At 49.7% G+C, this 12,634-nt stretch overlaps 1 protein-coding gene across 1 annotated transcript in view; it reads right to left on the reverse strand.

Moving 5' to 3' along the window:
• The window catches only part of Myo5c (myosin VC), a 60,353-nt gene that overhangs the window by 24,805 nt on the left and 22,914 nt on the right, over positions 1–12,634 (reverse strand). The window contains 13 exon segments of the mRNA XM_042687682.1: positions 362–425; positions 1,038–1,131; positions 1,837–2,001; positions 4,357–4,503; positions 4,639–4,804; positions 5,195–5,406; positions 6,673–6,784; positions 7,750–7,836; positions 9,083–9,180; positions 9,445–9,579; positions 10,098–10,181; positions 11,198–11,323; positions 12,033–12,173. Coding sequence (XP_042543616.1) covers positions 362–425; positions 1,038–1,131; positions 1,837–2,001; positions 4,357–4,503; positions 4,639–4,804; positions 5,195–5,406; positions 6,673–6,784; positions 7,750–7,836; positions 9,083–9,180; positions 9,445–9,579; positions 10,098–10,181; positions 11,198–11,323; positions 12,033–12,173 — 1,631 coding nt within the window.

Consider the following 12,634-nt stretch of genomic DNA (forward strand, 5'->3'; position numbering starts at 1 on the left):
CCCAGGCCCTGAGTTCAAGCCTCAGGATGGGGGAAAAAAAAAGGCAAGTGAGAAATTCATAATGGCCAGTATTCCCATCTAGGAGGAGCAATTTGGACATGAAAACTTGTGCAGGGACTGATGGTGTGTGTGTATGTGTGAGTATATGTGTGTGTGTATATATACATATACCCATATATATATATATATATACCCATATATATATGGAAGGGCTTGGCTGTCGTGACTCCCAAAGTCTCTTGCTTCCCCAGGATATTCACCCCACTCCCTCCCATGTGGGGTGCTGTCTGCAAGCCGAGAAACTAGAGCAAATGGCAGCGAGGGAAGGAAGCAGTGGCTGTGAGCGCACTAGAGATCGTACATCCTTTGCCGCTCTTCTTTCTGCACGTCGTCAAAGAGCTGCTTGGTGAGGGCATCCATTTTTTCTGTGAAGAAAGCAGGCTTTTAGAAAAAGACATCTGCCAAACCAAACCAATATCCTCTTTTGTTTCCTGCCAGCTTTAAAAACGTGAGAATGTGTGGAGGATCTGCAGTGCAGTATTTATCGTGCCTGAGGCATAGGGTGAAAATGGATATTGCTCTGTGTGTGTGTGTGTGTGTGTGTGTGTGTGTGTGTGTGTGCGTGTGTGCGTGTGTGCGTGCACATGTGTGCATGCGCCAATATTGGGACTTGAACTTGGGGCCTAGGCAGTAATTGTCCCTTAGCTTTTTCGCTCAAGGCTAGCAACTCTACTACTTGAATCACAGCTCCACTTCCAGCTATTTTGCTGGTTAATTGGAGAAGAGTCTTGCAGACTTTTCGGCCCAAGTCCAGAGTTCAGACCCTAGTGTCAGCCTTTAAAAAAAAAAAAAAAGGTTCATGTTTCTGTTATCCTTTCTTGGGCTTCCAGTCTGAGCTTCCAGCCTGCTCTGGACTCCACACACACTTACTCCCCATGAAGCAGAAATCTCCTTTCACTACGCAGACACCTCAGAGCCCACTCTGCAGTCTGGGTGCCGCCTGTCGTTGGCACCAAGCGACAACCCGTGAACTTCACCTTGGAGCTCTTCCGTCTTCTCGCGGAGCTTCAGCTGGGTCTGCTCCTGCTCAGCTTCCAGTTCGGAATTACGCTTCTGAAGCCTGGCCAGTTTCTAGCAGGGGAAAGCGAACCACTTTCTGAGAATTTCCTATCAAGTCCATCCCAATGGCCACCCTCTGGGCGCCCAGCCTCCCAGCTGTGGGTGCTGTAGGGCTTGGGGAGGGGCAGCAGGGTGGGTGACCACAGAGACCACAGCTGTGGGACATGGCGGCTCGCGCTTGTGTAGGGCCGATGGCAGGCATTTGTTTACATGATGCCATCTGACCGTTTTGGCCTCATGACAATTCTGCCAGCCTCTTTTTGTTACTCCCATGTTATACAAGAGGGGACTAAAACTGAGAGAGAGGAAGGGACTTGGCCAAGGCTGACCAGCCAGATAGCCAGATAGGTGAGATTTGAATCCAAGACGTTGGGTTTGGGGATTGATTTTTCTCTCTGGGTCTTTCTTACACCTTCCTCAAGCTGGGGCATTGTTGCTCAAGGAGGATATTTATTTCCAGGGCCCAGATGTGATGGATGAGTGGCAAGAGATCAAGAATCTTGTGGAAGAGATGGAGGCAGCCAGCCAGGGCTTCCCTTACTTGGCCAAAGTGGACAGGAAGAAGAAACCCTCGGCCCTCTGTTCTCCAAAAGATGCCCCTGGATGTGGATGCGAATGAGCTTTGCTCTGCTGTCCAGGAACTGCGTGGAAGGCACACTTGTCCCCTCCGTGGAGGGAGGCACAGACCCCCCATACGCCCCACCTCTGACCTCTGACCTCTTCCACAGTGTCCCTGTATCTCCGGTCCTTCTCCTCGCAGCTGTGTCTGTAGATGGCTGCTCTTTCCAGCTCTGCCTCCAGCCTCTGAACCTTCTCCACGTCGCCAGCCCGGAGAGCAGCCAGGCTGGTCAGCTTCTCCACCAGCCCGTGGTTCTCTCTGTTCTGGAGATAAGAAGCCAAGTCAGGTTTGGCCAATGAGAGGAAAGCCGCTGCTTTCCTTCCTTTGACTCCATCACAAGACGCCTGCGCGGCCAGTTCTGGCATCTTCAGCAGGGGATGGGGAGGCAGATGTCTTCCTTGGCTCTCACGATGGGTGTCCCATCTGATCCTGGGGCCGCAGGACAACCTTAGTGCCACTGTGTTCTCTCAGAAATGATGCCAAGGCTGGGTGTGGTGATTCATGCTCCTAATTCTTTTTTTTTTTTTTGGTCGGTCGTGGGGCCTGAACTCTGGGCCTGGGTGCTGTCCCTCAGCTCTTCAGCTGTAGACTAGCGCTCTATTACTTGAGCCTCAGCCCCATTTCCAACTTTTTCTACTTATGTGGTGCTGAGGAATCGAACCGAGGACCTCATGCATGCAAGGCAAGCACTCTACCACTGAGCCACCTTCCCAGCCCCATGATCCTAATTCTTGCCACTCAAAAGGTGGAGGTTGGGAAGATCACAGTTCAAGGCCAGCCCAAGCCTTGAGACCCCCTCTCAATTTCAGTATGATGCTGTGTGTTTGTGATCCCAGCTATATAGGGGGTGTAAACAGATCACAGTCCAAGGCCAGCCTGGGCAAAAGAATATAATCCTGGGCTGGGAAGGTGGCTCAGTGGTAGAGCGCTTGCCTTGCATGCCTGAGGCCCTGGGTTCAATTCCTCAGCACCACATGAACAAAAAGAAAAAACTGGGAAGTGGCGCTGTGGCTCAAGTGGTAGAGTGCTAGCCTTGAGCTGAAGAGCTGAGGGACAGCGCCCAGATCCAGAGTTCAGGTCCCACGACCGGACCCCCCCCCCCCCCAGAAAAAAAGAATATAATCCTATCTAAAAAAATATAACAAAAGCAAAAAGGGCTGTGTATTGAATGGTAGGGTGCCCACTTAGCAAGCAGAGGCTCTGAAGTCAAACGTTAGTCTCACCCCCCAAAATATAACAAAGTCCTGATCTGCAGTACTTCGGCTATGATGGTATTCGAAGACAGGGAATGTAATTTAGGTAACAGAAGGCCATTGGATGAGTCTAATGGTAATTTTAACATTGCTCTTAGAAGAACCTGGGGCAGACCCAAGGCATGTAAGGATAGAGGGGACAGCTGGTGACATACTCAGGGGATCTGAAGGAACCCACCCTGCCATTCCCTCCATCAGATGCATACAGCTTCCAGAACCACGGGACCATGAATTTGGCTGTTTCAGCCTTTTCGGCCCCCTCCCCCCCCCAAGCAGGACACTTTATTACAGCAGCCCCAGCAAACTCATATACCTGGAGCTGTCAGCAGCATCATGAGGGGAATACTGCTGCTGAAGGTCAAGTTCATGTGCGCACATCTTCATCCATCCACCAAAGATCTCTGGGCTAACTTCAGTGCTCACTTTAGGACAATTACCAGAAACAGGACCAGGAGTGTGTTCTGCAGATCTAGACACTGAATATTCCACAAGTTTCCACAGAGGGCATACGGAGTGTGTGTGTGTGTGTGTGTGTGTGTGTGTGTGTGTGTGTGTGTGTGTGTGTGTGTGTGTGTGTGTGTGTGTGTGTGTGTGTGTGTGTGTGTGTGTGTGTGTGTGTGTGTGTGTGTGTGTGTGTGTGTGTGTGAACTTGGAGCCCAGATGCTATCCCTAAGCTTTTTTGATCAAGGCTAGTGCTCTACTACTTGAGCCATAGCTCCATTTCTAGCTTTTGGGTGGTTCATTAGATAAGAATCACATACCCTTTCCTGCCCGGGCTCACTTAGAACCATGATCTCAGCCTCCTGAGTAGCTCGGATGACAGGTGTGAGTTATCTGCATCCAGCTATTCTGTAGCCATCTAGCATGGCTGCAGCCTAAGCCTGTGTATGATAGGCAAGTCATTATACTGTAGCTCCTCTGAGCAGAGGATATGCACAGAGTGCAGACGGTGTCTGTGTGCCTGAAGGTGACACAGCTTTGCACTGCACACACGTCTTGGTGAAGGGAGCCAAGTTGGATTTCAATCCTACTTGCCCTCTTGGGCAGGTGCCCTTGGTGCAGTGAATAACCAAGACATCCATACATTATGTGTGGTTCCCTTCCTTTCTAGCTCGGGGGCCTACCTATAGGAATTGTTTTCACTTACTAATATGAATATAAAGCTTTGCTTGTTTGTTCCGAGAAGGAGTTTCCTTATGTAGCTCAGGCCCATCTGTAACTCCTGATCCAGCCTCCCAGATGCTGGAGCAATAGACATGAGCCACGGAGCACAGGTAAATCTTCAGAGCAGAGCCACAGATCTGGTCCGCAATGGAATAAAGGTGTGAGAAACATAGCTATGAGCGATGCACGATGCACACCTACCTGATCCTCCAGCTTCTTCTGCAAACGCTGGACCCTGTAAGTCAGCTGGATGTTGAGCACGAAACGTCGGATGTTCTGGAATCTTCGGCGGGCCAGCCACGCCCGGGCGTATTTCTGAAGGATCACAGCCTTGTGCTCCTCCAGCATCTTTAAGACAAGATTTGGTGATGACCTGGAATCTCCACCACTTCTCACCCCCACCCCCACCCCTCTACTCCTCCCAACCTCCATGGTGAGTTGCTGGTCCTTAAGCCCCAGAGCCTCATGACATGCAAGCCATACCTTCCGGTACCTCCTCCTCGCCAGGAAGCCCCGGGCATACGCCTGGATGGTGATGGTGGCTATGCGGATCAGCTGGTACAGGTTGCGGACCAGGTACCCACGGCAGTGCTTCTGGATGATGATGGCTGCCCAGGCCTCCTTCAAAGCCCTTGCGGTGATGGCTTTCCTTGGGGCGGTAAGAAGGTAGAGTGAATGTGCTATACAGAGCCTCCACTTCCCCACTGAGTCGCAGGCGTGGACAGTGGCTTCTCTGTGAGGAGGGCCCCAAGGTGCCACTGACCTCCCTGCCGTGGATGCCTATGTCATGGGCCTTGGGTCCCTCTGCCTCGGGTTCCCCTCTGTATGGTCTTACCCCCCCATCCCGCCCCATAGTTGCAGGCCACCTGGGACTGGCCTTAAGATCTTTACCCAGAGGCTTGCTGGGAACCCTGCTGGCCTTAGGGACCCTCTGCCTCCGCCTGTTCTCATGGGGCCTCTGACCCCCTGCTTGGGTCCTGCTCATCAGCTTCCCAGAGATGACCCAGCAAAGCAAGCCGGATGGCTGACACCCCCACACCTCACAGTCTGCTGGCCCCGGAAGTACTGCTGGATAGTCACAGCAGCGTGTCTCTCCCGGAGGAACTTTTTCCTCTGTAGCCAGCCACGGACGTGCTTTTGGATCACAATACAGCCCTGCCTCAGTTTATCCAATCGGAGTTTCTCTAGGTAAGCCACTTGTCCAGCTCGGAAGAAAATCTTGCTTTTGCCAAACTGGTATTGATTGGAATCCTGGAAGAGAAAAACACTGTTGATCGGAAACAAAACCTTTCACATTTCATCTTGCTTTCGGAAATGATAGCTAGAGATCCAAAGATTCCCAGACCATTGCTACATTGAAACTGTAAAGTAGAAAAAGTATAAGCGTGATCTAGAAACTTCTACTTGGAGTTGCTGGTTAGAGCAGTGGAGGAAGAAGTAGAGTTCGGGTTAAATGTCTACCAGCAAGGTAGCAGGGGCTGGAAACTTGCAGGTGCTTTTCAGTTGGGCTGCTGGAGAACGTGAGCCTCCTTCACTTGGAAGGATCTGGAGAAGTCTGGTGTTCTGTCTTGAGTATAGTTTCTTCTCACTAATCCCTTTCCTGGCCATTATGACTTCCTTTCTCTTCCCATTCTAATGTACCATGATCAGTAATCTAAAGCCACACTGAAGCTGGGCACCAGTGGCTCATGTCTGTAATCCCAGCTACTCAGGAGGCTAGGATCTGAGGGTCACAGTTCAAAACCAGCCTGAGCATTTAAGTCTGTGAGACTGATCTCCAATGAACCACCAAAAGGCTGGAAGCAGAGATGTGGCTCAAGAGGTAGCCTTGAATGAAAAATAACACCCTGGTTCAAACCCACAGTACTGGTGCAGACCGACAGACAGACAGAGCCACACTGTATATGTCATGCCTGAAGCTCCTAGGCTTGATTAGCCTCTGACCCAGATCGTGAAAAACTGGATTAGGAGACAGGAAGAATGAAGCAGGACTGGGCAGTGTTATAAGAGGCTGGCACTAAGGTTTGGGGCCCTGGAGGACATGGCTGGTGCCAGGACATCATGCCCGGCGAGCATGTCTGCTCTGTTCTCTTCAGTGGGCAACAACTTTCCTCTTGGGTGGTCATGACAAGCAGAGCCCTGAGCCTTGGAACAATGATGAAGAAATAGCTGAGTGGCCAGCTGCTAGTGGCTCACACCTATAATCCTAGTTACTCAAGAGACCAAGACCTGAGGATCTCGATTTGAAGCCAACTGGGGCAGGAAAATCTGTGAGAGTCTTATCTCCAATAAACTCAGAAAAGGAAGCGGCGCTGTGGCTCAGGTGACAGAGTACTAGCTTTGTGCCAAAGAAGCTCAGGGACAGCGTCCAGGCTCTGAGTTCAAGCCCCAGGACTGGCACATGTGTACACACACACACACACACACACACACACACACACACACACACACACACGAAATATCCTGGAGACCCACTTGTGGGAGGAGCCCATGTTTATAAAGGTGGGGACCACTGACCTGGATGAGCCTGTGCAAGACCACCTTGCACACTTCCTTTTTGTCACCAAAGGAGAGCTCCGGCTGGGTCATGAGGATGCCGTAGCGGCTGTAGAACTCAATGTATGTCCACCTGCAGAGTCAAAGCGGGGCGTGAGCGAAGTGCACCAAGAAGGAAGCTTTTGGGGGGGCCTCTGCCTCTCCTGCCTCTGCTGCTGGGTGGGGATGGTGGAGTTGGCTCTGGCAATGATGGTGATGACCTTGGGCCCCCACTAAGAGCACCCCAGTATGTGCGTCTGCTTCCTCCCCTTAGCCCCTCATCCCCGGCAGCAGGGTTGGGCTGGTAGCTTCTTCCCACATGCAGTGTGGGCTGTGGTTTACGTATGTGAAGTCTCCCCAGTGGCTCACGCACTGAAGGCACAAGCTTTCAATCCTCATAGGGATTACATTGACTTAACCAATGTGTTGATCATTGATGGAGTCATAATCTGATGTCATTAGAGCTTGGTTGAAGGAAGTCAATCACTGTCTGTCTCTCTGTATCCTGTCAACCATGAGGTGAAGCCACATTCCTCTAGCACGAGCTATCACGTTCTGTCTTACAGTATAGACCCAGAAGCAACAGAGCCAAGTGTCTATGGATGGAAACTTCCAAAATCATGAGCCAAAACGTACCCCACCACCCTGAAGTTGATCTCAGGTAGTCTGTTGTCATGATGGCAAGTTAACTAACACTCATGGCACACTGGTGGCTCATGCCTGTAATCCTAGCTACTCAGGAGGCTGAGATCTGAGGATCAGTGGAGGAAGGAAAGTCCATGAGCCTCTTACCTCCAATTAAGCACCAACAAAAGTTGGAAGTGGAGCTGTGGCTCAAGTGATAGGGTGCTAACTGAGCAAAAGTGTAAGGCCCTGAGTTCAAGCCCCAGTACCAGCAAAAACAGAGTAACAGTGTGTTTCTTACCCTGTGTGACCTTCACACAGGACAGGGGGAAGCTAGTTGGGGCTTCACAGAAGCCAATGGTATGTGGCAAACATGGCAATCACACCCTTGGTTCTTAGCATACTCCCGCAGCAGGAAGAAGGCTGAGTCAGTACCTGGATGGGTAGCTCTGGGCACTGATGCGAATCGTTTCTAAAACACCACAGGCTCGTAGCTGCTGGACAATCCTTTTGGAGTCAAACCTTAAAGAAGTCAATTGGGTTTTTTTTTTTGTGTCATTAGTCTATTTAACACACATATCTAGTACACCATAGGCGCTGGAGAGTTTGGCCCCTTTTCCCAGATGTTTTCCTGGTCTGTGATGAAGGTGAATTTAAAAACATCCTCACCGCCTTACTATAAAGGGGCAGTAAATCCAGATCAGTTATACAGTGAGTGACCACCGCTTGATTCCCACTGAAAATCATTCCTGGGACCCTCCTTATAGTGGCTCCAAGGGACCACGGAGGTGGCGAGCTGGGTTTACATGGAGGGGTCTGGACTTTGAGTTGTTAGGCAACAGGTTCAGGCCTTGTCCTGTGCCAGACACACCGCAGAGATTTCAGAAGAACCTGCGGGGTTGTCCAGAGATGGGGGTAGGGCGAGGCCTTTGGCTTCAAATGACAACCAGGGAGAAAGACGAGTATAAGCAGCCTCATTCCAGCACCCACTGAACATGGGGATGGCCTGTACAAAACTCCCAGCGGACACACAGACACACCCATCAGTCCCCAGGCCGCTCATGTCCCAGGTGTCTCTTATAGGTCCAGTGACTCTACAGGTTGTAGTCACAGATGCCAACACATCTTCTGACCCTCCCAACACACACATACACACACACACACACACACACACACACACACACACACACACTCGTGTGAATTCTTTCAATAATCAGACAAAAGAAGGGGGTTGATCTTCTCTGTTACAGACCATTATTTTGGGTCTCACCCTTTCCTTAGAACCCTGATGAGGAGACAATAGAACAGTAGGGCCATGGGAAGACATGGAGCCATGGGAAGATATGTAAAGAGAGACTTGGTTTTCATCATTAACAAAACCCAGAAGCAGCCAGGCACCAGTGGTTCATGCCTGTAATCCTAGCTACTCAGGAAGCTGAGAGCTGAGGATTGGGGGTCAAAGCCATGCCAGGCAGGAAAGTCTGTGAGATTCTTATCTCTAATTACCAAAAAAAAAAAAAGTCAAAAGTGGTGCTGTGGCTCAAGTGGTAGAGTGCTATTAAACAAAAGAAGCTATGGGACGGCACCCAGGCCCTGAGTTCAAGCCCCAGAACCAGAAAAAACAAACAAAAACAAAACAATACACCAAAAACCCAAAACCCAGAAGCAGAGTAAAATCTACAGACGTTCATTTAGCAAAGTGGCCAATGTCAGGACAGAAACTGCTTTTGCTTCAGTTTTTGGTCTCTGGGGCACACGGGCTACTTACTCGAAAGGCAACTTCTCATCATTTGGCTTGATGCAGCGAACGTAGTGGGGTGTGGTGGCGTTGAGGGTCTCCATGAGCAAGGACAGGGAGCTGCGGAACTAGGAAGTGGGAGGGGGGAGAGGGAGGGCAGTGTTCTGAAATCACTTCATGCTTAAGACCAAGGCAAAGTCAAGTCGAGCAGGGGAAGCTGTTCGACAAGAAAGGTTAATTTCATACATTGCCAGCTAGAAGGTGGGTGGGGAGGGGGTTCACCCCATGCCTGTGGTTGGTCAGCAGATCTACAGCTCTGTCCGATACCCCCAGATAACACTGCAGTGTGGTTCCCAGGGCCTGGTCTGCCCTGGCCCTTCACTCCCCGGTACCTTGCTTCCAACTGTGGTCCGGAAATGCCTGCTGTTGGGCTTGACGATCTGCTTTGCGGATCTAACTGTGATCATTGAACCGAAGGGGGAAGAAGGAACGGGATTTTCTTGAAAAAAGTTGGCGCACAGTTGGAACTGGAAGAAAAAGAGACGAGGTCAAATGGCTACCCATGTGTCTAGCCACAGTCCTCAATGATGGGAAGTAAAGAAAGGGTCACAGCTACTCAGTGTCTAGCTGTAGCCTGAGCTCAGTTACACAGGAAGATCCTCCTGGCTGGGAATGACCCTGGCTTCTCTTGCAGAACTGAGGACAGAGAGGACAGCAGAGACACAACTCACAGCCTCGTGCTCTTGCTTAGCCTTTTCTAGTCAAAGCTAGCGAGCTATCATTTGAGCCACAGCTCCACATCCAGTTTTTTAGTGGTCATTTGGAGATTAGAGTCTCATGGGCTTTTCTGCCCAGGCTGGCTTTGAACTGTGATCCTCAGATCTCAGTCTCCTGAGTAAGCTAGGTGCCACCAGCACCTGGCATTACTTTTTTTTTTTGTATTTATGCGCCTCAACTCATGGAGGTGGAGAGAGTCTTCGCTACAAATGTAGACCAGTGTCAATCACGCAGTGAGTAACACGGTGACCCTTGATGCTCTACAAACCTTGCTTTCCCTCAGGATTTCAACTAGCATGTCGTAGACAGTGTCCCTGTTCTTCTCAAGAAAGCCTTCACATTTATACTCCACCTGTTCAAGAAAATGGTAACATTTCCAAAGCAGATAGTATCCAAGTTTCATTTCTGTTTATTTCATTCTTTCCATCTTGCCCCTCCTCTCCTCTTCCCTCCTCTTCCCTTTCCTTTCCCTTGTTCCTTCCCTTCATTTCCCTTCCTCCCTCCCTCCCCTTCTTCTCTTCCCTTCTTCCCCTCCCTCCCTCCCTCCCTCCCTCCCTCTATTTGTCCCTTGTGGGAGCCATAACCATAAGACAAAGTAAATCAGACAGAGAGCTTTGTTGGTCGAGAGAGCATTTGTGGGGTCAGGGCCATTGGGATGCTGGGTACCTGTGTTGGGGACCCAAATCCCATCAGTAGGATTTTATCTCTTTGGCTGACTAAACTGAGAATCTAACCTAAGCTTGTAGGGTATGAGATTTCTTTTCCAACTACAAAATACTAGGATGTGCGTCTTAGAAGCAACTGTAAGGGAACAAAGCATCTAGACACTACATAGTATAAAGGGAAATGCATGAAGTAAATCCCCTGGGTATTTTTATTTATCTTTTGTGCCCCAAGAATGGCTTGAACTCAGGGCCTTGCATTCTGATTTGGCTTTTTGTGTTCTAAGGCTGATGCTCTACCACTTGAGTTACTGTTCCATTTTTGGCTTTTTGCTTGAAATAGGAGATAAGAGTCTCTCTGACTTGTCTACACAGGACTGGCTTCAAACTATAATTCTCAGATCTCCACTTCTTTGAGTAGCTAGGATTACAGGCATGAGCCACTAGCCCCTGGCTAATAATGCTATCTTGATTACTACAGTTTCATAGGAAAAATAGCAAAGAGATTAACGATCTTATAATCAACCAATAAACACACACAAAGGCCATTAAAACCCGTGTCATGAAGCTAATGTGAGACTCACCAGGCACCTGTACCCCCAGACACACAGGCCACCTTCATGGGGACACCAGGCCCCGGGGACTGGAGTCTGGCTTGCTCTCTCCAGGGTGGCTCAGTTCCTGGGTGGGCAGTCCTGTCACATACCTTATCAGCAAAGTGCTGGATGATAAAAGATGTGTTTGACATTCTAGGTTTTTCAAATAAAGAGTTCTTGTTGACAAAATTATTATACAGCTTTTGAAGCCAATTTTCATCCGTCCCGTGTGGTAACTGGAAGAGAGAAGCAAACCAAACAACAGGTGAAGAGAACCAGATGAATAATTACTAGGGATTTGGTGCCAGTAGCTTACACCCATAATACTAGCGAGTGCCCATGCGCACGTACACACACACACACACACACACACACACACACACACACACACACACACACACACACACACACACACACACACACCTGCACACTGGCTGCACACAATCTGAGAGGCCAGCCCACCCCTTGCTGGGTGTTACCAAGAATGGTACATACACTGAAAGTGGAAAGGTCCCCAGATTGTCTCCACCACCCAGGTGTCTGGTACAGGTTACTATTCTACAATTAATGTCCATTTAGTTGGGTAAGGCCTCTGGGTTATACAAATATGGCTCCCTGGAAAGACTTGTGGGATTTTTCCTGTGTGTGTTACGTTGATACTGGGGCTTGAACTCGTGTTCTCATTTGGCTTTTTTTACTCAAGGCTGGCACTCTAGCACTTGAGTCACAGCTCCACTTCTAGCCTTTCTGGTGGTTCATGGGAGGTACGAGTCTCTTGGATTTGTCTGCTTGGGCTGGCTTCCAACCTCTATCTTCAGATCTTCAGTCTCCTGAGTAGCTAGGATTATAAGTGTGTGCCACTAGTGTCTGGCTTGTTTTGCTATGCTCTTCTTTACTATTTAGAAGCTGACAAAAGCACTTAAAAGCAATTATCTAAAAAGTTACCAAGCATTCTTCATCCAGTAACTCCAAAATGCCCATTTTCGCTTCTATCAGGTCAATAACTGGCTGATTGTCATAAAAATCGATCAGAGTCCAAGGGATATCTTCCTTCATGTATTCTTCTTGTTCGAGTTTAAAGACATGCTGGGTGTGTGGAAGTTAACATGGGAAATAAAAACAGTATCAAGGTGAGATCAGATCCCAGAAGGAGCTGAGCACATAGGCCTCTAGACCTGTGGAGGAAGGGCTGCTTTATAGCGGGAGGCTGCGAAGTGCCAGGTCTGGTGCTGCTGACATCCCCTGGGACTTAGCTGTGGTGGTCCCACCATTGAGCCTATGTGACCAGCAGAGTAGAACAGGCACTCTGCCTGGTCCCAGAGCCCAGCCTGCTCTTGGCCATCAGCCATTGCGGCTCTCTATTATTTGAGTCAGCCTCTTTGGCCTGGTACAGCCTGGCTGCAGGGCTTGGGGTGGGGGGAGGCACTATTGGGGGATGCTGGCTATACAGCCAGTAAGATGCCTACTGCTTGCTCATCCTCAAGGGTAACAAGTACCTTCCCCAAGGTCAAGCATATGGCTCCGGCTTACCCAGAAGGATGAGGGAG

This window comes from Dipodomys spectabilis, unplaced genomic scaffold (assembly GCF_019054845.1).
Source record: "Dipodomys spectabilis isolate Male_0828 unplaced genomic scaffold, ASM1905484v1 ptg000108l, whole genome shotgun sequence".
NCBI lineage: Eukaryota > Metazoa > Chordata > Mammalia > Rodentia > Heteromyidae > Dipodomys > Dipodomys spectabilis.